Raw genomic sequence first — 26,071 nt, forward strand, 5'->3', positions numbered from 1 at the left:
TGGCCTGGGAGAGCAATATAGGGTAGCCCAAAGCCTTGGGACCCTGCACCCACATGGGAGACCTGGAAGAAGCTCCTGGCTTCAGATCAGCTCAGCTCTGGCTGTTGAGGCCATTTGAGGAATGAATGAGTGGATCAAAGATCTTTCTCTCTCTGCTTCTCTCTGTAAATCTGACTTTGAAATAAAAATAAATAAATCTTTGAAAAAAAAAAATAAAGGACTTTATACCCCCTAAATAGTTACCTAGAATCTCACTGATCAATTGCTTGGTGCTCATTCTTCAGAGATAAGATTTGGAATTCCAGACTGAAACTTACTTTTTTCCCTATTACTCAGGTAATATACCATTGTCTTTGGGCTCATTTGTTACTGATAAGAATGTGAAAATAATCTTTTTTGACTTATAAGGCTTTCTCTTTCATGTTTTGTAGTTTTTATTACTCTGAAATTATTGTCTTATTATTTGAAAGGTAGAACAACAGAGAGGGAGAGTCATCTGTCTGCAGGTTTACTGCCTGAATTCCCACCTCAGCCAGGGCTGAAGCCCAGAACTCCCTCCAGTTCTCCCACGCGGGCAGCATGAGCTCAAAGAGGTGAGCCGTCAGCTACCTCCACAGTGTGTTCACCTGTGAAGCCACGATGCCTATCCCCAGAGTACATGTCCATTTGGACATTCTGACTTATCTTCATTTCTGGAAAATTCCCAGCACTTTTATTTTCTTCTTTTATCTACATTCCTTCTATTACTCCTGGAATTCTTGGTAGCTCTGTGTTTACACTACTTTATTTTTGACCATTTCGAGGTAACTCATCTACTGAATTTTATATTTGTACGACTAACCTTAATGAATTTTGTAAGTTTGAGAAGCAGGGATGCAGAAACAACTCTCATTCTGTGGCCCTTTCCCCAAATAACTGCCTCTTGGAGTATGTTTTTTGATAAGTGGATTATTTATTATTTGAATGACAAGGTTACACAGAGAAGGAAAGGCAGATAGATGTTCCATCCCCTGGTTCACTCTCCAGATGGCTGCCAGCAGGCGTAGTTGAGTCAGGTAGAATTCAGGAACACGGAACTTCTCCCAGGTCTCACACATGGGTGCAGGGCCCAAGCACTTGGACCATCTTGCACTCTTTCTCAGGTCATTAGCATGAAGCTGAATTACAAATGGAGCAGCAGTTACTGGGATGCCAGCAATGCAGGCCACACCTTTTATGTCACAACACTGATGTATTCTTTTTAATAAATAAAATCCTAGGGGTAGGTGTTTTTGGAGTAACAGTTAATGATGCTGTCTACATCTCTATTTGAGCTCCTGGGTTCAACGTCCATCTCTGAGTTTTTAATTCAAAAAACGTCTGAATTCAAATGTTGTTTGTGAATAAACCTCACATGGACTAGGTAGGGTGAAGGCCCAGAGTGCAGCCTATACCAGCTGGCCTGCTGAGGAAGAGAGGCTGCAATGTGGCTGTGTTGGGCAGGCAGAGGACTTGTCTGCACCACCAACATGTCTCTCATCATGCTTCATTGAAATCAAACAGTCTCAAATGTACACACCCAAATGGCCACTGCTTTATTTGGATCACAACCTGCCTGTCTTTTTATTTTATTTTTGTTTGTTTCTGCAGCTTGTAACATCTAACATGGCAGCATGAAGATGCCAGTGCACCTAGGGACGGACAGCGTGGGCAGCACTCACAGCCCGGTAACCTGTGTTATGAAATCTAATTTTAGATGATTTTGAATATTTTGGAGTATTAATATAAATACATTGGTAATACGGTTGGGGCAAATTTACTTGGCTACTTGAGTCATGGTTTTAAAAAGATTTGTTTAGGGCGTGGCACAATGGCTCCCTCAACTGGCTAAATCCTCACTTGCAAGCGCATGTGACATCCCATATGGGAGGTGATTCGAGTCCAGCTGCTACACTTCCCATCCACCTCCCTGCTACTTGCCTGAAAAAAGCAGCAGAAGACGGCTCGTGTCCCTGGGCCCCTGTACCACTGTGGGAGACCTGGGTCAACCTGCTAGCCTTCAACCCTTTTGGCCGTTTGGGGGTCAATCAGCTGATGGAAGATTTCTAACTCTGCCGTCCAAACAAACACACAGTTTCAATTTTTCAAATAAATATTTTTTAGAAATTTCCAGAGTCCCCCAAGCCTTCTATCGAGAGCCTGGAACACTATGCCAGTGTGCCCAGTGGAGGCCCAGCCCTCCTGTGCACCCACATTTTTCCAGACGTGAAGCAGGCAGCAAAAGCAGCACCTGGCTTTGTCCAGGTGGTGACAGACCGAAAATAAACATTAGTACATTTAACACAGCGGTGGTATGTGCTAAGGACAAAAGACGAGGAATAAGGAGTGTTGATCATTTAGCCACAGTGGTCAGAAAAAGGCATCACCGGGAAAGTCTTAAATAAGCCAGCAGCACGCAAGGGAGCAAAGCTAAGCAAGACCGAACACACCATCAGCAGCAAGCACAAGTTCCTCCCTAAAGCGTCGCTCCGCAATTTACGTATGTCCACGTCCAATAAGAAACAAGCACCTTCCGCTGCGCCCTCCATTTTACTTCCTGGCAAATACTAACACCCCCCCCCCCCCGTTCTTATTCCACGCAATTCTTTCCAGTATCGTCAGCTCAGCTGTCTATTTTCTTAACCTTTGAATGAAAAGCAGACGACTAGCCCTAGGGGGAAGGTCAGCCGTGCCGGCCAGCAGTGGGGTGAGCGGGGTTAGCTTAGGCACGGCAGTCGCTGCCCTCTTTCAACATGTCGGCTGCAGCCTCGCGCTAGTTCCCATCGGGCGGCGCGGGCGAACCAAGGCCGCAGTGGCGCCGCCGCGCTCGGGGGCGGGCCTATGGTGGGCCGAGCTCAAGCGTCGCTCTCCCTGCTCGGAGTCATCCAGGTCCCCGCCGCCGACGCTGCCGGGCTATGGAGGAGCGGATGGAGCCCGTGAGCGTCGCCGCTGACGGCGGGGAGCGACCGCCGGCCCCGGCGGGCTCCGGCTTGTCAGCTTCCCAGCGTCGGGCCGAGCTGCGGCGGAGAAAGCTGCTGATGAACTCGGAACAGCGCATCAATCGCATCATGGGCTTCCACAGGCCCGCGAGCGGCGCGGGTGAGAACCTCGGCTTCCCCCACTCCTTTGAGACTTGGGGGTCCTTTTCCTTCCCGCGCCCCATCCTGCCGACCTGAGCGACCAGGTCCGGTGGCTGCCCTCCTCCCTGTCCCCGCGCCGGTGGTGTGTTGGCCCAGTCCTCACTGCTCACTCCCCTCTGGTTTCCCCAGAGCCTCGCCTTAGGGTCGTCCTCTGTGCCTACTCGCCTACACATGACCGTTTCTTCCTCCACAGTGTGTGGTGCCCCTTGGGCAGGTGCCCGTTCCTGCTGTCCGTCCCGAGTACCGTGCCTTCCCTACTATCTACTTTGCCTCGCTCCTTGCTTTGTGAATTTGCTGTCCGCCCTATCACTTCGTTGTGTCCTAATCTGTGCGGGTCCCGGGATCCCAGACTTGAGTTGGGGGAGATCCCGTAAAGCCCGTGAACTCATTTGTTCTGGCCCTGCCTAGGTAGCCAGGGGGTAGTTCTCTACACTCAGTAAATCGACAACAGTCTAAGTTGAGAAGGTTATGTGGTCCGCGAACGAGGTTGTAAATAATCAAATGCTCCACTGCGGAAGAACAGTACTTCACCCCAGCTAGTGTCTGCGCAGTGTCCCCCAAATTTAAGGAATCCCTTATAGAGCCCACAACTGCGCCAGGCCACCAGCTGGGACGGATGCAACTGATATTGGCAATTGCATTTAAACCCAAGAGACTGGCCCTAAAAATCCGTTCCCTATTAGTCTCTTTCCTTGTGAATGCAATCACTTAATGCGGGCTGATGTTAAGGTCTGCACTTAGTGTGTCTATTAAGAATTGGTCCTTTGTCTTTGATCACAAGCTTCTGACTTGGGGCGTGAATTCTTTGCTGCTTTAGCTAGGTACATAGGCCAGAACCGGCAGACCCAACTCTTATGAGAGCCGGGGCACCATTTCAAATGCTTCCAGAATAGCTAAAAGCATGGGTTTCTCTTTCACATTGCAATGCTCATCTCTAGAGGCTAATTTGTTATGTGCACGAGATACATTCACTCTTGGGCTTTGAAAATTTTATGTCTTCATAGGTTGTGTGGAGAAAGGAAAACCATGACTGTGCTCCGGCAGCTCACTTGGCCATGTGTGGCTTCCTGACTTGTAAACAGTAGCCGGAGGATAGGCCACACCCTAACTCACAAGGGCTGTGAACTCAAAAAGCTGTGATAAAATTTTTGAAAGTCCGACTGATTTATATTTTAAACTAATATGCCATCTGCCTTCTGGGATATATTTCCCATGAAAAGTTGGGGTTTCCAGGTTATTCCATCCCTGTGTTCCCCGTTGGTCTGTTGCTGTTGGGCTCTACACCCAGTGTTTATTTCCTTGGCAAGGACATTGTTGTTGGGCTGACACATTTTGAGGGTGTGGGGGAAGGAACCCGTTCTTGCTTCACATCTGTGTACAGTCAGGGTTTATTTATTTCACCTGAGACCATGAGGCGTGGCTGCAGCAGCCTCTGTAAAACATGAGTGTTTAAGATGTTCGCCAGCATGTCATACATGAGACTCCTCAATTTCTTTCCTCAGAAGAAGAAGGTCAAGTAAAATCCAAGCTACAGGACGAAGAGAAACTCAACTCCCTCAGTAGCCCTTCAGTGTCAAAGCGAGTCGTGCTGGGTGATTCAGCTGGTACAGGAGCCTCTGACCAGCAGGGTGGGGCAGCCCAGGGAAAGAGCACCCAGTTGGGAGACAGACTGGACTCTCTGGTTAAGCCGCCTGAAGGCAGTAACGATGCCAGCCTGGAGCTGCGGCAGCGCAGCCGGGGGGACCCGGCGGCAGAGCCGCTTCGGAGCGGGTCCCGCCACGGGCTGGAGCAGTACCTGGCCAGGTTTGAAGAGGCCATGAGATTGAGGAAGCAGCTCATCAGCGAAAAGCCCAGCCAAGAGGATGGAAGTGCCACGGAAGAATTTGATTCTTTTCGAATATTCAGATTGGTGGGATGTGCCCTGCTTGCTCTGGGAGTCCGAGCTTTCGTTTGCAAATACTTGGTAAGAAAAAGAACTACAGCCTAGGAACAAACTCAATGGCATATGCAAATTGGTTACAGTGAATGCTTTTTAATTTTTAAAAAAATGTGTTTGAGGCATGGAGAGCGAGAATGAGAGAGCAAGAGAAAGATTTCAGCTGCTTTCTCCTGAAGTGTTTTTGTGTAGGTCAGGGATGAACTTGGGCCCAAAGCTGAGGGTTGGAACCTCAGGGACCTTCTGTCACTTGTGCTCTCCTGGCTGCTGCCAGCATCTTCATTAGCTGGAAGCTGAAGATCTGCAGCCTGGTTTCCAGCCTGGGTGTACCATTGTGGATTGCTGGGCTGGATGCCTGGCCGCTGGGTGCCTCTGACATACAGAATTCAGCGCCGATAGTAGCATACTGTCTGCTAGATCCATATGCCTTCCTTGTTTGTTGTAGTTGCAGGGGGCGGTGTTTAGGGTTTGGCACTGTGGCACACTGGGTTAGTCTGCTTCATGCGATGCCACATAGCAGAGCAGCTGTCTGAACCCTGGCTCTGCTGCCTCTAGTTGCTTCCGGCTAACATACCTAGGGAGGCAAAGAAGAGGACTCGAGTGCTCCGGCCCTGCCACTCCTATGGGGACACTGGGATGGAGAGCCTGCCTGCTGCTTCAGCCTGCCCCACATCTGGCTGTTGCAGCCACTTGAGAATTAAACCTAAAAATAGAAGCGCGGCTCTCTCTCTCTCTCTGGCGTTATTTTTATTATATTCTTTTTCTTTTCAAGGCCAAGTTTTATTTTATTTGAAAAGCCAAGCAACAGAGAGAATAAAAGACAGATCCTCCATCTGCTGGTTCACTTCTTAAATGTCTGTAATGGTCGTAGCTGGGTTGTTCTGAAACCAAGAGCCAGAAGCTTCTCCTGGGTCTCCCATGTGGGTGTGGGGGCCCAAATACTTGGGCCATCCTCTGCTGCTTTCCCAGGCCATAACTAGGATGCTGCATGGGAAGTGGAGAAAGTGGGACTCCGCCCAGCACCATAGGCAGCAGCTTAGCATACTATACCATGGCGCTGGTCCCTAAAAGCAACCTCATAGGGGGATTAAGTGCCTACATGTACAATACATTAATTATAGCAATTCTCAAATAACTTGAATCATTAAAATGCAGTTCCTCTGGTTCTGAGTGTAAGGAAATAGTTCTGTGGTTGAGATGCCTCAGCATTTTATTATGTGCATGATCATCGTGTCACTTTCTGCTGTACTGTGCGATCCTTTTGTTTTCTAGCCCAGGCAGTAGCTGAGTGTGTCGCTCTTGGATGTGTTTCCATCCAACAGATATTTTAAGAACACGGGAGCTAGCAATTAGCCCAGCCATAAGTCACTTCTTGGGGACCACGTGTTATCCCATAATGGTGTGCCTGTGAGAGGTCCAGTTTCCCTGTCATTCTTACTTCCCATTAGTGTGCTCCGCTGGGAGGCAGCAGGGTGTGGCTCCGTTAGAGCCATTCCGTGGGGCACCTGGATGGAGTTCCTGGTCCCTGGCTTTTAGCTTTGCCCAACTTTGGCTCTTGCAGGTGTTTGCGAAATGAACTAGCAGAAGGGAGAACTCTTGTCTCTGTCCCTCAGTGTTCCAAATCTGAAAGACAAATGCATGAATCAAGTACATAAATAAAACTTCTAGATTATTTAAAGTTTAAATCATTAAGCAATGCAGTTTTTAAAACAGTATTTTTTGTTTGCTTGTTTCTTTGTCATTTTTTAAAATTTTCTTTTACCTGTGTTTCTGGGATGTGTTAATTCCTAGTAAATGAGAGAGATTTTACTACATGGTGTATTACACATCTGTCATTATTTAATACCTTAAAAAATCATGGGCTGTTGTTGGGGGTGCAGTGTGTTGTCATTCTCAGTGTTGGCATCCCATTGCATAGCGCAGGTTCGAGTCCCAGCTACTCCTGCCAATCCAGTTCCCTGCTAATGCACCTAAAAGGCAGAAGAGAATGATTTAAATTCTTGGGCCCCTGCTACCTGTGTTGGAGACCTGGTTGGAATTCTGGCTCCAGCTTGGCCAAGCCCCAGGTTCTGGAACTGTTTGGTGAGTGCCAGAGAATGGAGAATCTTTCTCCCACTCTGTGTTTCTCTACTGTTCAAATAATTAAATTTAAAGGAATAAATCTTTCAAAATGTTAAAATGACAGATTTTTATGTGAGAAGAATTTTTGGGACACTGAAATAGTGTGAGAAGTTTGCCATTTTTGTTTTAGTTCTTTTTAAAATAAATATTTTTTTTGGAAAGGCAGATTTACAGAAAGAGCTTCCGTGTACTGGTTCACTCCCCAAATGGCTGCAATAGCCAAAGTTGAGCTTATCTGAAGCCAGGAACTTCCAGGTCTTCCATGTGGGTGCAGGATCCCAAGGCTTTGGGCCATGCCCTGCTGCTTTGTCCATCCATAAGCAAAGGTCTGTTTTGGTAGTGGGGCAGCTGTGTCAGGAACCAGCATGGGATGCTGGTGCTGCAAAGTAGAGGATTAGCCAGCTGAGCCATTGTGCTGGCCCCTTGTTTCAGTTTTTATAGAAGATGCATCTGTTTGTTTGTTTGTTTGAATGGCAGGGTGACAGAGAGGTGGACACAGACATTCTTCATCTGCTGGCTCACTCCCCAGATGTGTAGAACAGCCAGGACTAGGCTGGGCTGAAGCCAGGGAATAGGGGCAGACTCCCACATGGGTCTCCCGTTGTGTGGCCGAGGCTTAAGTATTTGAGTCATTCACTGCAAACGTGACACTTCAGTGTGGGACGTGGGCTAATAAACCACCATTTTATGTGCCACCCCATGTAGTAGGAAATCACATCTGTTTGTTTTCTATGCCCTTTGGCAGAAATGATTGCTTTCATCCAGTAAAATTAAACGTTCAAATTTTTTGCATGGGATTTCATAGCTGGTGGGAGTTTGATTTATTGTGATTTACATGGTTGTGTTGAACATACTTAACTTTATCTTCTATCTTTACAGTCCATATTTGCTCCATTTCTTACTTTACAACTTGCCTACATGGGACTGTACAAATATTTTCCCAAGGTAAATTATAACTTTTTTTTAATTACAATGATGTTTTTAGACAAATTACTGACTAACGAATTTTAAGAACTTAAAAACATGTACTACTTTTCTGAATCAGTTGTATCGCAAGTATGGTTCATCTCCTAGTGTTGATCTTCAAACGCCTTGTATTTATGATGCATTAAGTTTAAAACTTAGAGTAATTAGAAGCTCTCAAAGCAATTTGACATGGCTATAATGTTTTTACTATGTTTCATAAAATGTTGGTGCATGGTGGATTGGGGAAAAAAATCTGTGGTTTTATAATGAAGAACCTAGATGTTTTCTGCCTTTTGTGATTCTGCCTTCATGGCGTGCCTGGGGACTATGTGAACTCCAGGCCTGATAGTCTACGTGACACCCGGCAGGACACCTGGCAGGTCACAGTAGGTAGACCACTCCTCAGGAAGGAGGTACCTGGTATTTGATAAAATTCACAGCCCAATAGCTCGTCGATTTGTACTTTTTGAAAGTTGCTTGTTTCAAACCCACCAGTAGAAGCCTGCTAAATCATGACTGTATAATTAATAGCCTGAAATGTATAAGAACTGGGGGGCTTGGGCTCTCTTGCTCTCTCTCTGGCTCACACTTCTTTTTTGCCCTGCCTGCTGATCCTACAGCAGCCTCACTGTGGCAGCCCCTCCCCCACCCTGCCGTGCTGGGCTGGGGGAGGTGGCTGGGAGTCCTAGGTTAACCTGAATAAACCACCTTTATGCCTTAGCACTGACTTCAGACTTGATGATTATCTGGGGATTTCAAAATCCGGCACAACAATTACACAGTTTCATTAGTACTTGTTTAAGAAAATACCAAATATACTTCCCTAGCACGCTTAAGAACTCATTTTATCTATAATGAAGGAAATTAATGGTAAAAATATCTGACTGTATACTTATTGGACACTTATTAGCAGTGAACCTTAGTTTTGAAGACCAGATAGTTGAAAGGGATATGTGGCCAAAATCACAGCACAGGGAGATGGTAGCTCGGGGCAGGCCTTGCCGCATGGCTGCTCAGGACACTTGTCAGGCCAGGCTTGCATGTCATAGGCAGTAGCCTCACTTGTATGAATTACTTAGGTGCCAGATTTTTGCTAAGAAGTAGCTACTTGGCTATATGTTTACATATATATTTAAGATTTCTTTCTTTCTTTGAAAGGCGCAGTTACGTGGAGCCAGGATAAGACAGAAATCCTCTGTCCACTTGTTCACTCCCCAAGTGGCTACAAAATCCAGGGCAAAGCCAGGCTGAAGCCAGGACCCAGGGCCTCTGTCCAGGTGCTTGCTCTGAGTGACAGGATCCCACTCACGTGGGCCTTCTTGCACTGCCTTTAGGTGCCTCAGTGGGAAGCTGGATCGCAGCACAGTGTCCAGGCCTCGACCTGTCACTCCAGTGTGGGCTACTGGCTTTGCAAGGGGCAGTTCAGCTTGCTGCGCCACAGGGCTGGCTTTGATTGTCTTGACACTAACATTACAGCGATGGTTCTGTTGACTGCTAATCCTTGAAGGCCTGAGGCCTGGCTTTCTTATCCTTCCTCCCTTTCTAACATTTATTTATCTGAAAAAGTTACAGAAAGAGAGGAGAGACAGGGAGAGAGATCTTCCATCCACTGTTCACTCCTCAAATGACAAAGGCTGTGCCAGGCTAAAGTCAGGATCCCAGGTTTCTCACTTGGGTACAGGGAGTCAGACACTTGAGCCATCTTCAGCTGCTTTCCCACAGGCAGGGAGCAGGATCGAAAGCAGAGCATCAAGGGACTTGAACTGGAGCCCATGTGGAATTGTCAATGCTGCAGGCAGTGGCTTCACATGCACCCCAGAGGCCTGTTTTGTTGTGTTTCTTTTTTCTTTTTTCAAGATTTGTGTTATTTTTGTTTGAAAGGCAGATTTAGAGAGAGAAGAAGGGAGAGAGAGATCTTTCATCCTCTGGAGCTGAGCCAATCTGACGCCAGTATCTTCCTGGAGCGTCTTCCAGGTCTTCCACATGAGTACTGGCACCCAAGGACCTGAGCCATCCTCTGTTGCCCTCTCAGGCAATGCAGGGAGGTGCATCAGAAATGGAACAGTCAGGACATGAACTAGTGCCTTTAGTTATGCCAGTGCCCCAGGTGGAAGCTTGGCTTGCTCTACATGGCACCAACCTCCTAGTTTCTTAACTGTTTTTGAGCCCTCATGTGGCATATTATCCATAGTATTCATTTAGCAATTATTATATATCATGTTGGTAGTGGTTTTTTTTCTTATTTTGTGCTATTTCCTCTCTTCTTTCTTTTTTTTTGTTTGTTTGTTTGTTTAGGATTTATTTATTTTGTTTCACAGGAAGAGTTATAGAGAGGGGAAGAGAAATAGTGAGGGTGAGAGTCAGAGAGAGTCACTGGTTTATTCCTCAAATGTCCACAGTAGTGGAGCTAGGCCAGCTAAAGACTTAAGAGCCAAGAGCCTCTTCTGATCTCCCATGTGGGTGCAGGTTCCAAGGATCTGGGCCATCCTCTACTGCTTTCCCAGGCCACAAGCAGGGCAGTGAAGCAGAGGAGCTGGCTCTCTAACCAATGGACACCAATAAGGTATGCTGGCACCATAGATGGAGTTTCATGCTGTACTACCATGCCAGCCCCTGTTATCCATGTCTTAAATTTTTATTTATGTTACTTCCAAGATGACATGCTTGTAAAAAGTTTTTGATAGTGTGAGTGGTTTTCATATTGCCAACTGCTGATTTGTCTTACTTGCTAAGGTTTGACTTGCTGTTTAAAGGTTATTGAAGTTTTGAAATCAGTTTGACAAAAGGAGCAGTATTGCTCATGTTTGCATAGAATATAAGCTGACTACCCAAGCCAGCCTGTGAACTTGAGTCTCTGTCTGTCCAGAGCGAGAAGAAGATCAAGACGACGGTCCTGACCGCTGCCCTGCTGCTCTCGGGGATTCCTGCCGAGGTGATAAACCGATCGATGGACACCTACAGCAAGATGGGGGAAGTCTTCACGGACCTCTGTGTCTACTTTTTCACTTTTATCTTTTGTCATGAACTGCTTGACTACTGGGGCTCTGAGGTACCATGACATGTACCGAGCTCAGGAGAAGCCCCCAGATCCCCATGTCTGTCCCTGAGGGAGGCAACCTGGTCACCCTCTCTGTCATTCTTTCACTTGGTAGGGTTTGGTTAAAATTGCAGATTCCCTGATCCAAAAGGGGGGCGGGTCATTACTGGTTCTGATATGAAGATGAGGGTCCCGGGGTCATGAATTGATTTTCCTTGTTTAGTTAGGATCTGCAGTCGATACCTTTTCCAGTCCTCAGATTTGTAAGTCGGCTCCTGGAGCCTGAGCTAGTTATTTTGGGAGAGCAGATAAATGCCCTTAGGTCTGTTCTTGCGCGTCATTCTGTCCTAAGAAATGAAGCCATTGTAAAAATAAAATGGAAGGAACTCAATTGTCTCATGTTGACTCTGCACGTTCTAACCTAAGGGCTAAATAAGGTGGCTAAGCCTGCCTTTCCTTGTTGAGTTAGAATCTTGATTTTTTCAATCCAGCACAAATATTTAATAGCAATGAATAAGATTCATCCATGTAAAATTAAAAGGCCTAGAAAATGTTTCACAACTGGAAGGCCTCAATTTTAAATTGTTAATTTTCAGAAATGGTGTATTTCAAGCAATCTGGAACAGAATAGTTTCAAGTGGGAGCTGAATAACCAAGGTGTTATAACTTGGTAATATGCTGCATTTAGGAGATTGTCAGAGTACAAAGTGTTATATTGTTTGGTGTTGTTTCCTCATAGATTTTTATATGGTATATTTGGTTAATACTTGTGATATTAAAGCCATTTGCTCTTTTTCAATTATTCATCAAGTATCTATTTTTGTCATTTTATTTTGAACCTAACAGAAAATCAGTGCCATGATTGTAAATCAGTACCTTTGATTTGGGATTAAGATGAGGAGCACACACATCTCTTGACTGCGCATGCAACCTCGTGTGCAGAGAATTGCAAAACATCTTAGTTGTGGCTTCCCCATAATGTTCAGGAAGATTCTAGGAATCATGCATTTGTTCATTGCTTTTGTTTAGTACCAGAACAAATCTCATTTTGTTAGTGTACAAAATGTTGGTAATTGTAGATCCCTACCAGATTCATATTTCTTCCCTTTTAAAAAGAATCAATTATTCTTTGGGCCAAGCAACTAAAAGTCCTCGCCTTGAACACTCCGGGATCCCATATGGGTGCCGGTTCTAACCCCGGCAGCTCCACTTCCCATCCAGCTCCCTGCTTGTGGCCTGGGAAAGCAGTCAAGGACGGCCCAAAACCTTGGGACCCTGCACCCAAGTGGGAGATCTGGAAGAAGCTCCTGACTCCTAACTTTGGCCTGGTCCTGATGCCCACAGTTATGGCTCACAGGGCCATCTGTTGAGTGAACCAATGGGATGGAAGATCTGTCTCTACCTCTTGGTAATTCCTGCAAAATAAATATTTTTTCCCCTTCGCACAGTGGTGGTTATTTTCTCTCATCTCATTTCCATTTGCTTCAGAAACTGAAGGGCAGCCCATGTGTACTTCTGGTTGCTGTTCCCCTTCAGGGGCCCAAGCAGGGCAGGGGGCACTGACCCGTCTTCCTGGGGAATGCCCTGGAGGTCACTTTCATCCCTTCACAGCTGCCTGCACATTCAGGTTGAGCAGCAGTGAATTCAGGAGCCGGGTCGTTTGATCACTTTGAGATTCCTCCCTGGTCACAGCTTCATCAGCAGCCACCTGCTCTTTTTCAGTCTCTGTAGCAGGTGCCTGACCAGCACCCACCACAGCAGGCCCCGTGAATGCTGGCTGCTCCGCTTCCGCTCCAGCTCCCAGATAATGCATCTGGCAAAGTGGTGGAAGATGACTCAAGTGCTTGGGCTCCTGCCATTCACTGAAGACCCAGATGGAGTTCTAGTCCTTAGCTTCAGCCTGGTCCAGCCCTGGCCATTGTGGTCATTTGGGGAGAGAACCAGTACATGGAAGTTGAGCCAGTAGGTCTTTCTGTAACTGCCTTTCTTTCCTTTTTTTTTTTTTTTAAGATTTATTTATTTTTATTACAAAGGCAGATGTACAGAGAGGAGGAGAGACAGAGAGGAAGATCTTCCATCCGATGATTCACTCCCCAAGTGACTGCAATGGCAGGTGCTGTGCCAATCTGAAGCCAGGAACCAGGAACCTCTTCCAGGTCTCCCATGTGGGTGCAGGGTCCCAAAGCTTTGGGCCGTCTTCGACTGCTTTCCCAGGTCACAAGCAAGGAGCTGGAAGGGAAGTGGAGCTGCTGGCGTTAGAACCGGTGACCATATGGGATCCCGGCGTGTTCAAGGTGAGGATTTTAGCCACTAGGCCACGCCACCGGGCCCTGTAATTGCCTATCTAATCAATAAAATTTGGGGCTGGTGTTGTGGCATAGTGCATGAAGCCACTACTTGTGAGAACAGCATCCCTAGGTACACTAGCTTGAGTCCTGGCTGCCTCACTTCTATTCCAACTCCCTGCTAATGGCCTGGGAAAAGCAGCAGAAGATGGCTCAGCTCTTTGGATCCCTGCCATCTGTGTGAAAGACCCGGGTGAAGCTCGTAGCTCCTTATTTCAGCTTGGCTCAGTCCAGGCTGTTTTGTGGCCATTTGGGGAATGAATCAGCAGATGGAAATGTTGCTTTTCCATCTCTGTAACTCTGGTACAGGTTTGGGAATTCAGTGCAGGCAGGTTTGCCACACTGGTGGGTGACCAGGACCCAGTTATCTGAGCCCTCACTGCTGCCTCCTGGGCTGGAGCAGGGAGCCAGAATTGACGGTAGGATGCCATCACTGAGGTGGGGTGCTGGTGTCTCTGCTGGGGAGCCTTCTCCCTGTGGGGGGCCATGCCTGCCCCTGGCTTCCGCTTCCTGAGAGCATCTACTTTGCTCAGGTAAGACTGACATGCAGGCAAGCCAACAGTTTCTTCCCTTTCAGTTCAGTGGATTTTGATGAAGCACAGCCATTCGGCAGTGGCCACAATGCAAATACCAGTCTTGTGTCATCGCCAGCTGTAAGCAAATGCAGTCAGACAACGGCAAGCAGAGAAGGTGTCATCCCAGGCCTCCAGGGCAGGCTGTATGCAGAACCATGGTGTTGGGCCTGGTACAATGGCTCAGTTGGCTAATCCTGCCCTTGCAAAGTGCCTGGATCCCATATGTGTGTCAGTTCATGTCTGCCCCACTTCCCATCCAGCTCCCTGCTTGTGGCCTGGGAAAGCAGTGGAGGACGGCCCAAAGCCTTGGGACCCTGCACCGTGTGGGAGACCCAGAAGAAGCTCCTGGATCTTAACTTCAGATCAGCTTAGCTCCAGCCACTACGGCTACTTAGGGAGTGAACCAGCAGGCCGATCTTTGTCTCTTCTCTGTGTAAACCGGCCTTTCCAACCAAAATCAATGAATCTTATAAATTGTGCTGATATTATCTACCAATCCTTCTCGTTCGGAATCACTGAAATCTCACCTCCTCCAAAGAGCTCTCTCCAGAGGCTGGCATACTTCCCACCCAGACTGTCCCAGCTCTGGCACCGGCCATGCTCATTGCCCTACAGAGAATAAGGGTTAGGGAGTCAGCCAGGAAACGCAGGCAGGACACGGTTGTATGGAGATTGAAACGTTACTTAACAAGCACCAGAGATCTCGGAGCAGGTCCTGAAACCGCGGCCAGGTGCCCAGAACGTCCCGGACGCTGTTGAATAGACTCGTCCAAGGTTAGGGCCTCCAGTGCAACCACCTGCCAGCCACGCGCAGCTGAGCGCTGCCTGCGCCGCGTGCCCTCCAGCCGAGAGGCGGCGCTGTGGAGGCGGAAGGCCGCTTCCGGCCGGCTCGTCCCTTCCTCCCGCCACCGGCGCGGGCACGTCCTGTTTTCGTTGGCTGCGCTGGGATGGCCGCCGCCGCTGTGGCTGCCTCCGCTTCTTAGTGCGGGTTCACGCTCGGCGCCCTCAGGGTAGCGCGGCTTCCTCGTGCGTCCGGCTCGTCTGCGTGTGCTTCCCAAGGGCGTCGGCGTTCCCACAGCCGGCAGCATGGGCCGGGAGTCACGGTGAGGCACGGGCCGGCCGGGCTTCCTAGGGGTCTGGAGTCGGGGTGGCCGCCGGGCCGGGTCTGGTGTGTGCCCTCGAGGGTGTCTGGGGTCACTGGAGAGGCTGGGACCCCGGTGGAGGCAGAGGCTCTCCCCGGGACCGGGACCCCGCTGGGCCCTGGAGCGTGAGCAGCCCTCCAGTGTGGCTATGATTGGGCGCCGCGTCCCGCCACTTGTCAGACCTCGCCCTGCCCGCCCGCGTCTGCGTGATCCCCGTGGCCTTTCGGTGGCTTTTGTGTTTGCAGCGTTTCCTTCAGTCCTTGGTGCGTCCCTGGTGTGTTCCCGAGTCGGGGGCCAAGCGCGTGTGGGCACCGGCACACCGTGCCTGGAACCCTGTCCGCGACCTACCGGGCTGCTGCAAATCATGTGTTGCCTGGACATGTGCTTTGCAAGTAGATTCCGTATTTCTTTACTACTTTTTTTTTTTATCCTTTGAAAACCCTGGACCTGAAGATGTTACATATGATGAGGAGAGCTATAATAAGCTTGAGTTGTTGATAACGCCTTGGGGATTGTGGAGATAGGAAGATGTTTTGTTTTAAATCTTAATGTGATTATTTGTTGTTTAGTGTCAGGGAAGATTTTACTTGGCAATGCTAGCAGTGCTTTTGTTGGCATGGAGAAAATGTCCAGTATAACATCACTTTGTCCCAAATCCCTGTGTGGATCTTTGGAATTCCCTGAAGGCATTGCTACTCATGTGGCTGCCCAGACTAGAAAGTGTGTTCACTGGACTCCTTTTCTTACCACCTCCAGCCAGTTAGATACTGCATCCTTTACATTTTTTTCTGTTTATTTTTTACTGGAAAGGCAGACCTACAGAGAGAAGGAGAGATAGAAAGATCTTCCATCCTCTCCTTCACTCCCTGAGTGGCCACAATGGCTGGAACTTAGCCGATCTGTAGCCAGAAGCTTCCAGGTCTCCCACATGGGTGCAGGGCACCAAAGCCTTGGGCCATCCTCGAGTGCTTTCCCAGGCCACAAGCAGGGAGCTGGATGGGAAGCAGAGCTGCTGGGATTAGAACCGGTGCCCATATGGGGTGCTGGTGCATGCAAGGTGAGGATTTAGCCGCTAGGCTGCTGTGCCAGGCCCATTTATCTTAGTTTTTAAAAGATCTATATCTATTTATTTGAAAAGCTGGGTTACAGAGAGAGAGAGAGAGAGAGAGATCGTTTCTGTTTGCTGATCATTCTCAAATGACTGTAGAGACTAGGGCTGAGCCAGGTTAAAGCCCTCGAGACGGAAACTTCATCTGACTCTCCATGTGTGTGTGGCAGGGACCCAAGTACTAGGGCCATTCTTTTACGCTTTCCTAGGTATATTAACAGAGAGCTAAGGGCCCTGGCGCAATGGCTTAGTGGCTGAATCCTCATCTTGCAGTCTCTCAGAACACGTAGGGGCAATGGGTTCTGTCTCTGCTACTGCATTTTTTGTCCAGTTCCCTGCCTGGAAAGCAGTAGAGGAAGAAAGCCTTGGGACCCTGCACCCACGTGGGTGACCCGGAAGCTATTGGCCCCTGCTTGTGGCTGCTTGGCTAGTGAACTAGCAGATGAAAGACCTTTTCGCTCTCCTTCTGTTCATAAATCAAATCTGCCTTTCCAATAAAAATAAATAAATCTTTAAGAAGAGTAGGGACCTAAATCTAACGTGGAGCAGTGGGATCTCTAACTGGTGGTCATATGAGATGCTACTGTTGCAGATGACGGGCTCAACCCAAACTGCCACAACCCCAGTCTCAAAAATGCTGGGAAACTATCAGTGAGGGTGTGTGGCTCCTCTGGCTAGAGTTCTCCTGGCCTTTCCTCTAACTGGTGCTACCTTGGCATCCCTCGTCATGACCCTAGACCTGTGTGTGTGGCCACCGTGGCAGGTCTCTTCATCGGTCCTGGCCACTACTGGATTGCATATTGTTCTCTGTGTGGCCTCCTCAGGATGGTGTGTGCTGGTGGAGCCACGAGCGTGGAAAGCCTTTTTCTCTTTCCACGTGTCCCCTGGGTTCCTTCCTGTACTTGAAGTGTCTGTGTGAACCCGGCCTTCTCCAGTCAGCCACTGTGAAATAGCAAGCAGCCCACCTCCTGGGTTTCTCTAACATACTGTGCTGTTGCTTGTTTGCCTGCCTGTCATGTCATCTTTATCAAACTGTAAGCTGCCTGGGGCTTGCAAGCAGGGGCTGGTCACTGTCCTTGCTCTTTCAGCCCATGGTTGTCAACCTCAGTATGTGCTATAGCTGAGGTGTTTTTCTCCTAATGTTATTTCTTTTTCAAGGCAGAGTGATAGGAAGGAGATTGGAGACAGTGTTCACCTGCTGGCTCACTCCCCAAACGCCCGTGACAGAGCTGGGCTAGACCAAGCCTACGCCTTGATCCTGATCTTCCATGTGGTTGACAGAACCTTCATCTTTGCCTCTCCGGGTACATGAGCAGGGAGCTGGCTGAGATGTGTGCTGGCACTCTGAGCGAGTGGGATCTCAAGCTGTGGCTTAACATGCTGCAGCACAGCCCCCACCATTCCTCATTGTAAAAATGTTTTTTCAAAGTCCTATCGGTGTTTGTTCTCTAGAAAAAGGTGATCCGTACAATGTAGTGGAGGCTACCTGTGCTTGCTAAGTTTCATTGTTGCCTTACTATTGTTCCAGCCACTATCGGAAGCGATCAGCATCCCGGGGCCGCTCGGGAAGTCGTTCTAGAAGTCGTTCGCCTTCGGACAAAAGGAGTAAACGAGATGACAGACGGTCGCGAAGCAGGGATCGAGACAGAAGAAGGGAGAGGTCCCGGAGCAGGGACAAAAGGCGCTCTCGGTCCCGGGACAGGAAGCGGCTGAGGTAAGATGGTGATTCATGAAGCACACACAGCACAGGGCCTTCTCAGCCTGCGGTGCCCCTTTCGGCTGTGCTCTGGACTGGCAGCGAGGGGCTTGGTATTCCTGGCTTCTTTGATCAGACCAGGAGGATTTCTTTACGGACTCCAGAAGTATTTCAAGTTTGGATTAGTAAATAGTGTTTCATTTGACTTAAAGAGAACTTTTGAAACCTCCTGAGATGTAAGAGATGTGGAAGAAAAAGGTGCTTTTGTTCAGGGACTCCAGTTCGATTTCTGCCCCAGGAGGCCTGAGCCCTCTATGTGTTCTTCCTGCCACGAATGGAAGTGAACAGGGCCTTCCATTCCTTCATGCTGTTCCTTAGCTGTTCAGTTGACGTCTTCAGTTTAGCCTAAGAACATCCCTTTTGGCATTTTACATGCGCGTGGTAATACATTCTAGTGAAAAGCCTTTTCTGGAAGTGACAGAGTGTTTGCATAAATAACTCCCTTTGCGTGCCAGAGGCACAGAAGTCCTAGCACAGTGTCCCGTTAAAGTGGTGACAATCAGAAGGTGGCAGAAAGAATGGGCACTTTTCAGGCCGCAGTATTGGTGAGTTCTCAGGAAGACAGCAGCCATGGGGCTTCAGCTTTGTCTTCCGTGTTCCCGGGAACAATTTGACACAGTTCGGTCAAGTACTTGTGCACTTGGTCATTTCACATTAGTCTGACTTTCTGATCTGAAAGTAGAATGTCAGGCTGTTAGAGCAACCATGATTTTGAGGCTGTTGAGTACAGACCCCATGTCTCGTGTTGGAATGTTACAGTGCGACTGGAGGGTCTGCCTGCATCGTGTCTTCCTGATGGCACCAGGCTAGAAACGTCTACTGCGCCTCCTAATCCTGTCAAGGTCCTTGCTGTCGCAGCCCCGTTTCTACCCACATTGGACTTAGATTTAGGCTGTCTTTGAAGATCAGATTTATGCTATAGATCTAAAGTGTTAGGTAGCTGTTGTTATTGTAGAGATTTTATATTTCTGTCACTGCGAAATTGATGCCCTTGTTTGCTTATTTTGCTTAATATTTGTAAGGATTGGCTTTACTTGTTTGTTATCAAGATGACTTAATAGTTAATTGAGGTTCTTGCTGTTATAAGTAGTAACAGTTGGGAAGGTTTTTTGAGCGTATCCAAAAATCATTCCAAATAAAACCTATTTGACCAGGGCCCAGCGCAATGGCGAAGTGGTTAAGGTCCTCACCTTGCACTTGCCTGGATCCCATTTGGGCGCCGGTTCTAATCCCAGCAGCCCTGCTTCCCATCCAACTCCCTGCCTGTGGCCTGGGAAAGCCGCTGAGGACGGCCCAAAGCCTTGGGACCTTGTACCCACGTAGGAGACCCGGAAGAGGCTCCTGGCTCCAGATTGGCTCAGTTCCAGCCATTGCTGCCGCTTGGGAAGTGAATCATCTACAGAAGATCTTCCTCTCTGTATATCCACCTTTCCAATAAAAATAAAAAAATAAAATCTTAAAAAAAAAAACCTGTTTGACCGCAAAGTTTTAACATGTGTTGCCCTTCCAGACGCTCCAGGAGCAGAGAGAGAGACAGAAGCCGAGACCGGAGGAGGTCTCGCAGCCGAGATCGGAGGCGCTCACGAAGTAGAAGCCGAGGCCGGCGGTCCCGGTCCTCCAGTCCTGGCAACAAGAGCAAGAAGACCGACAATCGGTAACGTGGCCCTCACTGACTGTGTTGGCTGCGCAGGTGGAGCCGACCGTTTTCTCCTTGCTTTCTTTTCGTATTTACTCATTTATTTGCACCTTGAAATTTATTATTGGAACAGTTACTATTTGGGCTTCACCATGAATTGGTGGCAGGGCTTTATCTTAATAGATTATAAAGCTTATAATTCAGTTCTAAAATACTAAATTATCAGTATTAATACCTCATTGCGTTGTACCCTTGTAATAATGGTCAGAAATATATTTTATAGACATCTATATGGGCACTGTATTTTTTTTTTCTTTTTTAGTTATTTTCTTAGATAGTATTTTAGCATTGACTGACATATGGCTTTTTCACTCTGTTTCCATAGACAAATTCAGGATGGGTGAAATTACCTTGCTTCCCCAAGCTAATGTTCATGTGTCCTTGAAATAACAACAGCATTTGATTATGAGATATAATTTGTGATTTTGAGGTATAATTTATATTTACTTTTTTTTTTTTTTAAAGAAAAACAACTTATTTATTTGAAAGGCAGAGTTACACAGAGAAGTATCTTCCATCTGCTGCTTTCCTCTCCATATGACAGCAGCCAGGCTGGGCTGTGTTAGGGCCATGTTAGCTCCATCGGTATTTCCTCTGGGTGGCGGGGGCCCGAGTGCTTAGGATCATCTCCCCCTGCCTTCCTAGGTGCATGACTAGGGAAGTAGATTGGAAGTGGGCAGTCCTGGATTAGAACTGCTGGTGTCACAGACGGCATCCGCACGTGTTGTACCACAGTGATGGCCGCCTCCTTATACTGTCCTGATCAGTGGTTTGTTTACTAAAAATTGTTTCTGTGCTGGAATCATTGGGTAGTTGATATATGTTCTTTCATCTGTTTTCTGTGAGTTTTTCAGGTTAGTTATTATGGGTTGGGCATTCTTTATCTGGATTGTTTTTGGGTCAAAAGTGTTTCACATTTCAGATTTTCTGGTTTTGGAATATTTGCATGCACATAATGAAGTATATTCGGGATGGGACTCAAATCTAAAAACAAAAGTCTTTTCTGTCTCATATACCTTGCACAAGCTGGAAGGTAATGTTATATTGTATTTAATATGCTTGTGTTTTCACCATAAACTGACATGTGAGTTCAGATATGGAATCTTTTACTTTAGGCTGTTCTCAGAAGGTTTTAGATTTGGGGACATTTAAGATTAAAATTAGAAATGTTCAGTTTATAGCACTTTCCCTCTATTATATGTTTTACCAGGAGTGTAGCTTTCGTTTTACCAAGGCTGGTAAAGGGCTGTTGAGGTGGTATTTTATATCTACCTATATATATTAAAAAGAAAAAGATTATATTGGGAAAACAATTGGTTTATAGTTCATGGTGGGGAAAACAAGAGGGACTGTTGGGAGTCACCTCCCTTGGGAGGGGGCTCAAGCTGCCTCCCCACTTTGGCACTTGGGGGTTATGTGGAGGGAGGGATGGGAAGAAGCAGGTGTGATTGATAAAACTAATAAGAGAAAAAAGGCACTGGTGGATTACAGCTTGGGAGGCCGCAGCCTGGCCCCAGGAGAAGCTGGTCTAGTCTTTTCCTTTTCTTGGCTTTGGTCTTGGGGGTGTGGGGCTTGGTCACACGGAATGGTCTCCTGGCACTGGACGTTGTCCTGGGCTTTCTTCGGGGTACCTTTGCAGGCTTTGGTGCCTGTGCCGCCATCACACGCCCTCCAACTCTCAAACTTGTACTTGCACTCGGCTCCGAACTCCTTCCAGCTGCATGGCAGCCTGCACTGGATGCTGTTTGCGCCCCGTAGGTGCCCTAGCAGAACCCCATATGAGAATCCCTGCTGCTGGGTGTGCAGGGCCCCCAGGTCCACTCGGTGCACTCGCTGCTCGGGCCGCCCTTCTTGTCTTTGCTTTTGGCCACCATGGAGGTGAGCACCAGCAGGGCTAGGAGCTGCCACCTGCACTGCTTTGCTCCCTCCTGTGCCAGCCCGTCCTTTTTTACAAGAAGAGAAATAGAAAAAAGAGAGTGCCATCTACTGGTCTGCTACCGAATGGTCACAAAAAGGCCAGAGTGGGCCAGGCCAAATCCTGGAGTTTGCCAGGTCTCCCACATGAGTGCAGGGTCCTTGGGACTTAGGCCATTTTCTACTGCTGTCCCGGGCACGTTAGTAGGGAGCTGGATCAGAAGTGAAACAGCCAGTTCTCCAACTGGTGCCCATATGGGATGTCAGCACTCCAGGCCATAGCTTTTCCTAGGTTCAGATTGGGCCAGACCTGGGCAGTGTGGCCATCTGTGGAGTGAACCAACAAATGGTAGATCTCTTTGTGTCTCTCCTTCCCTCTGTAACTCTGCCTTTCAAATTAAAGAATAAATAGATGTATATATTTTTTAAAGTGGTGAGGCCGGGTGAGTTGTGCTGTAGGTGTCAGTTCCTGACTTGTCCGATTGTTCCAACTCTCTGGCTGTTGCAGCCACATGGGAGGTAAAACAGCAGATGGAAGATTCCCCACCTTCTCTCTACCTCTTGCTCCTTCTCCCCTTTTTCTTCAAGATTTATTTATTTGAAAGGCAGAATTACTGAGAGCAAATTAGCAGTTAACATGGAAAGTTACCTTATAAATATCTAAATTCTGTTCCCAATTCTGGCTCCTGGCTGTAGCTTTCTGCCAGTAGTGATTTTTTTTTTTTAAGATTTATTTATTTTTATTGCAAAGTCAGATATACAGAGAGGAGGAGAGACAGAGAAAGATCTTCCATCCAATGATTCAATCCCCAAATTGATTGAGACTTAGAAAATCAGTGTCATTCTCTGTATTGTTCAGATTCAAGGAGAAAAATCATATGATTGTTAAAGTGTTCTATTAAATTAATACCTATTGGGCCTGGCGCAATAGCACAGCAGTTTAAATCCTTACCTTGAACGCCAGGATCCCATATGGATGCCGGTTCTAATCCCGGCAGCCCCGCTTCCCATCCAGCTCCCTGCTTGTGGCCTGGGAAAGCAGTCGAGGACGGCCCAAAGCTTTGGAACCCTGCACCTGCATGGGAGACCTGAAAGAGGTTTCTGACTTCTCATTGGCTCAGCTCCAGACTTTGCAGCCACTTGGGAAGTGACTATTGGATGGAAGATCTTCCTCTTCATCTCTCCTTCTCTCTACATATCTGCCTTTCCAATAAAAAAAAAAAAATCTTTTTTTAAAAAAATAAATTAATACCTATCAATTTGTCAAAGATTTTAGATGTGAATTGAAAGTTATTTACAAACTTGTAAAATTAAGAATACCAAGTGCCTGGGGTTTGGTTTGAGGAGCTGCAGGTTCAGGCAAGGCTGCAGGTTCAGGCAAGGCTGCAGGTTCAGGCAAGGCTGCAGGTTAAGACAAGGGTGGGAGTCTGTGTTCTCTACTCCTCATCCAGCTCCCTGATGCTCCTGGGGAGAAACAGCAGGTGGCTCCAGCACTTGAGTGGGAGACCTGGATGGACTTCTGGCCCCTGGCTTCAGTTGGATATTGTCCTGGTTGTTAAAAGAGGACCAGTGAATGGAAGTTGTTTGTATTTCTTCTCCCCTCCTCTTGCCACTGTGCCTTTCAAGTAAAAAATTAAAAAAGAAAAGAAAAACACAGAAGGGCATAAATACTCTTGGAGAACAAAGGAGTAGGAATTTTTTCTGCCTGGCTTGTCTAGAGCTAACACAAGGAGCTGGTTCCATGGGTCAGTGGCCTCATCCGCTGCCTTGCAGCGCTGGCATCCCACATGGGCACCAGATTGTGTCCCTGCTGCTTTGTATCCATGCAGCTTTTTGCTATGGCCACTTCCTTAGGACCATGCACCTGGAGAAGCTCCTGTTTCACAGTGTCAGATCAGCTCAGGATGTTGCTGTTGGGCAATTTTAGGAGTAAATCAGAGGATAAACGATGTCTTTTATGTGTAAATCTGCCTTTCTAAACCTTTTTTTTTTATCATAAAATTAAACTTAGTAGAAATTAAATTAAGCTGGTGTCAATTTAGGAATAGACAAATAGATCAGTGCATCTATTTAAAAGCCCAGAAAAATAGATCCAAAGGGATGGCCATTTGATACATGACAGGTGACATTTTACTTAATGGGAAAAAGCTTTTTAAAGTAAGTGATGTCGGGGACCTTGGCTGTCATTCTGTACAAGGAAACAGTTCTTGGTAAGTGACATACCAGCTTAGATGGCAAAAGTATCAGCACTGTTCAGAAGTTTATGCTAGAAACCTCACCTCTTGGTGTCTTCACCAAGGATTTGTAATCAACTCAGAAGGTTCCAGTCATAAAGGCATGGGGGCGGCAGGGAGACAAGTCTGTGCTTATATGGTTAGTTTAAAATGGCAAAGTTGTGTTCTTTGTAAGATACAAGTTGAGTGAAAATGAAAGCTTATTGGGATTTTAAGTATTACTACATACAGAAATTATTTTGTAGAATGTTAAGATTTTGAATATTCATTTATTGGAGCTTAACTGTCCTGTTTTAATTTTGTGATGATTTTGGTAGAATGTGTTCACTATTGATCACGTTTCCAAGTATTTAGTGATATATATCATTAGTGTTGTGGATTAGCTTTCATTGTATTTCCAAGTTGTTCACTAATGGAATATGACCATGTAGTTGTCAGGTTTATATTTTAAAAAGTGAAATAGAAGTCTGAAAATAGTTTTACATGAATATTTCCAAGTATAAATGGGTAATATCTCTGTTTCTCTCATTTTTTTTAGTCGTTCTAGGTCCAAAGAGAAAGCAGATAGTGGAGAAAGTTCGAAAGATAAGAAAAAAGATAAAGATGACAAAGAGGATGAAAAAGAAAAAGATGCTGGCGTAAGTTCACAAATTAGAGGAGTTTGCCATACGAGGGCATCTTGTGGTGTGGCTGGTGAAGCTGCCTCTTGGGTGCCCGTGTTCCGTGTCAGGGCGCCTGGCTTTGGTCCTGGTTGCTCTGTGCTAATGCACAGGAGAGGCAAAGATAGCCCCAGGGTTTATTTCCTGCCACCTACCTGGGCACCTGAATGGAGTTCCTGGCTCCTGGCTTCCATCTGCTCAGGTCCCAGCTGGTGAAGGCTTTTGCAGAGTGAACCAGCAGATGAAATAGCTCTGTCTCTCCCTATCTCTCTTTCAAATAAAAAGCAAAATTCGCTTTAAAAGTTTTATTTATTCTATCAAATTTGTTTCTGCATTTAAAAAAGAACTATATTTTTTTAAAGGGCGGAGTGACAGGGAGAGATGGAGATGGATCTTCCATCCACTGGTTCACTCCATGAACAGCCACAGCAGCCAGGCTGAGGCAGGCTAAAGCTTGGATCCAGAGGCTCCGTCTAGGTTTCCACATGCACCTGGACCATCGTCTACTGCCTTCTGTGAGCATTAGTGGGAAGCTGGATCCAAAGTAAAATAGTTGGGGCTGAACCAGCACTGCAGTATGGGGTGCTTGTGTCATAATCAACATCTTAGCTTACTATGCCACAGCTCTGGCCCCTACTTGTTTCTGCTTTGGCAAGTAGAATGGTAGAATGCTCTATGCTGGGGTTTTTTTCCCCCCATCTTTTTCTGTGTTTTTGACAATCTGCATTGTTAATTATGGCACAAAGGTTCAAGGGCTACAGGAAAGTGGATAAGACTATTACTTTCACTTTTTATTTCCTGTGTCTGGGGTAAAGGGAGAGATAGAGGGAGAAGCCCCACCCATCCAGGTGCCTGATGTGGGGCATTCTCCAAGGGTCTTACTCCAGTGGTTTTAATAGTTCAACAGTTAGGAATTGCTGCCAGTCTCACCATTCCAAGCACGATGAGGTCACTGCAGAATCCGCTGATTGACATAGTTCACCTTAGAGTCTCTGTTTGCCCAGTTTTTCACTGCCAACATGTGGCTGGGGTAGTTGATTGATTTGTTCTGACCTCTGTTGTGATGCCAGGTGTCCTCTGCAGGTTCCGATACACTGCCATATCCTCCATGTGCAGCTGGTTATGCTCTCCACTGCTCTGTCTGAGCCTCTGAGGAGGCTCGGCTCTGGCACTTGCACTCCATGGTAGACCATGGGTTCTGAGTCCGGCAGTTCGACTGGGGAGTTCCCAAAAGAAACTTTGTCTGAGGTGATCCCAGACCAGATTGTTGTGTGTACTTGCAGGTACAGGGCCTGGTACAGTCCATCACAAACAGCAGCTTAGCTTACTGTGCCACAGCTCTGGCCCCTACTTGTTTCTGCTTTGGCAAGTAGAATGCTCTATGCTTTATTTTAAAGTAATAATAAATACAAAGGAAATAAGGA

General features: G+C 47.1%; 2 protein-coding genes across 7 annotated transcripts in view; both read left to right on the top strand.

Moving 5' to 3' along the window:
* Window positions 1-2,884: 2,884 nt before the first annotated feature.
* Window positions 2,885-11,609, top strand: CAMLG (calcium modulating ligand). 2 transcript variants are annotated; one of them, XM_040971961.1, is made up of 4 exons: window positions 2,887-3,117; window positions 4,661-5,121; window positions 8,095-8,160; window positions 11,048-11,609. In XM_040971961.1, exons 1-4 carry the CDS (start codon window positions 2,934-2,936, stop codon window positions 11,237-11,239), a joined length of 903 nt encoding a protein of 300 aa, XP_040827895.1. In that variant the 5' UTR covers window positions 2,887-2,933; the 3' UTR covers window positions 11,240-11,609. The 2 variants fall into 2 exon arrangements, with proteins under 2 accessions (XP_040827903.1, XP_040827895.1); XM_040971969.1 differs by lacking the exon at window positions 8,095-8,160 and having other exon boundaries at window positions 2,885-3,117.
* Window positions 11,610-14,897: 3,288 nt separating this feature from the next.
* The window catches only part of DDX46 (DEAD-box helicase 46), a 46,050-nt gene continuing 34,876 nt past the window's right edge, over window positions 14,898-26,071 (top strand). For all 5 annotated transcript variants that reach the window (XM_040971981.1, XM_040971986.1, XM_040971983.1 and 2 more), the window contains exons 1-4: window positions 14,898-15,241; window positions 17,917-18,102; window positions 19,655-19,798; window positions 24,527-24,626. In XM_040971981.1, the coding sequence (XP_040827915.1) occupies window positions 15,225-15,241; window positions 17,917-18,102; window positions 19,655-19,798; window positions 24,527-24,626 (447 nt within the window). In that variant the 5' untranslated portion in view covers window positions 14,898-15,224. The remainder of the gene's footprint in view (window positions 15,242-17,916; window positions 18,103-19,654; window positions 19,799-24,526; window positions 24,627-26,071) is intronic.

This window comes from Ochotona curzoniae, unplaced genomic scaffold (genome assembly GCF_017591425.1).
Source record: "Ochotona curzoniae isolate NIBS_2020 unplaced genomic scaffold, NIBS_Ocur_1.0 contig_1, whole genome shotgun sequence".
NCBI classification, from domain to species: domain Eukaryota; kingdom Metazoa; phylum Chordata; class Mammalia; order Lagomorpha; family Ochotonidae; genus Ochotona; species Ochotona curzoniae.

Excerpts from the sequence above, each read along its gene's own strand:
- CAMLG (XM_040971961.1), top strand. The coding sequence starts at position 2,934 with ATGGAGGAGCGGATGGAGCCCGTGAGCGTCGCCGCTGACGGCGGGGAG. Across the intron at positions 5,122-8,094 it reads CTTTCGTTTGCAAATACTTG|TCCATATTTGCTCCATTTCT; the intron begins GTAAGAAAAAGA and ends CTATCTTTACAG. Across the intron at positions 8,161-11,047 it reads TGTACAAATATTTTCCCAAG|AGCGAGAAGAAGATCAAGAC; the intron begins GTAAATTATAAC and ends CTGTCTGTCCAG.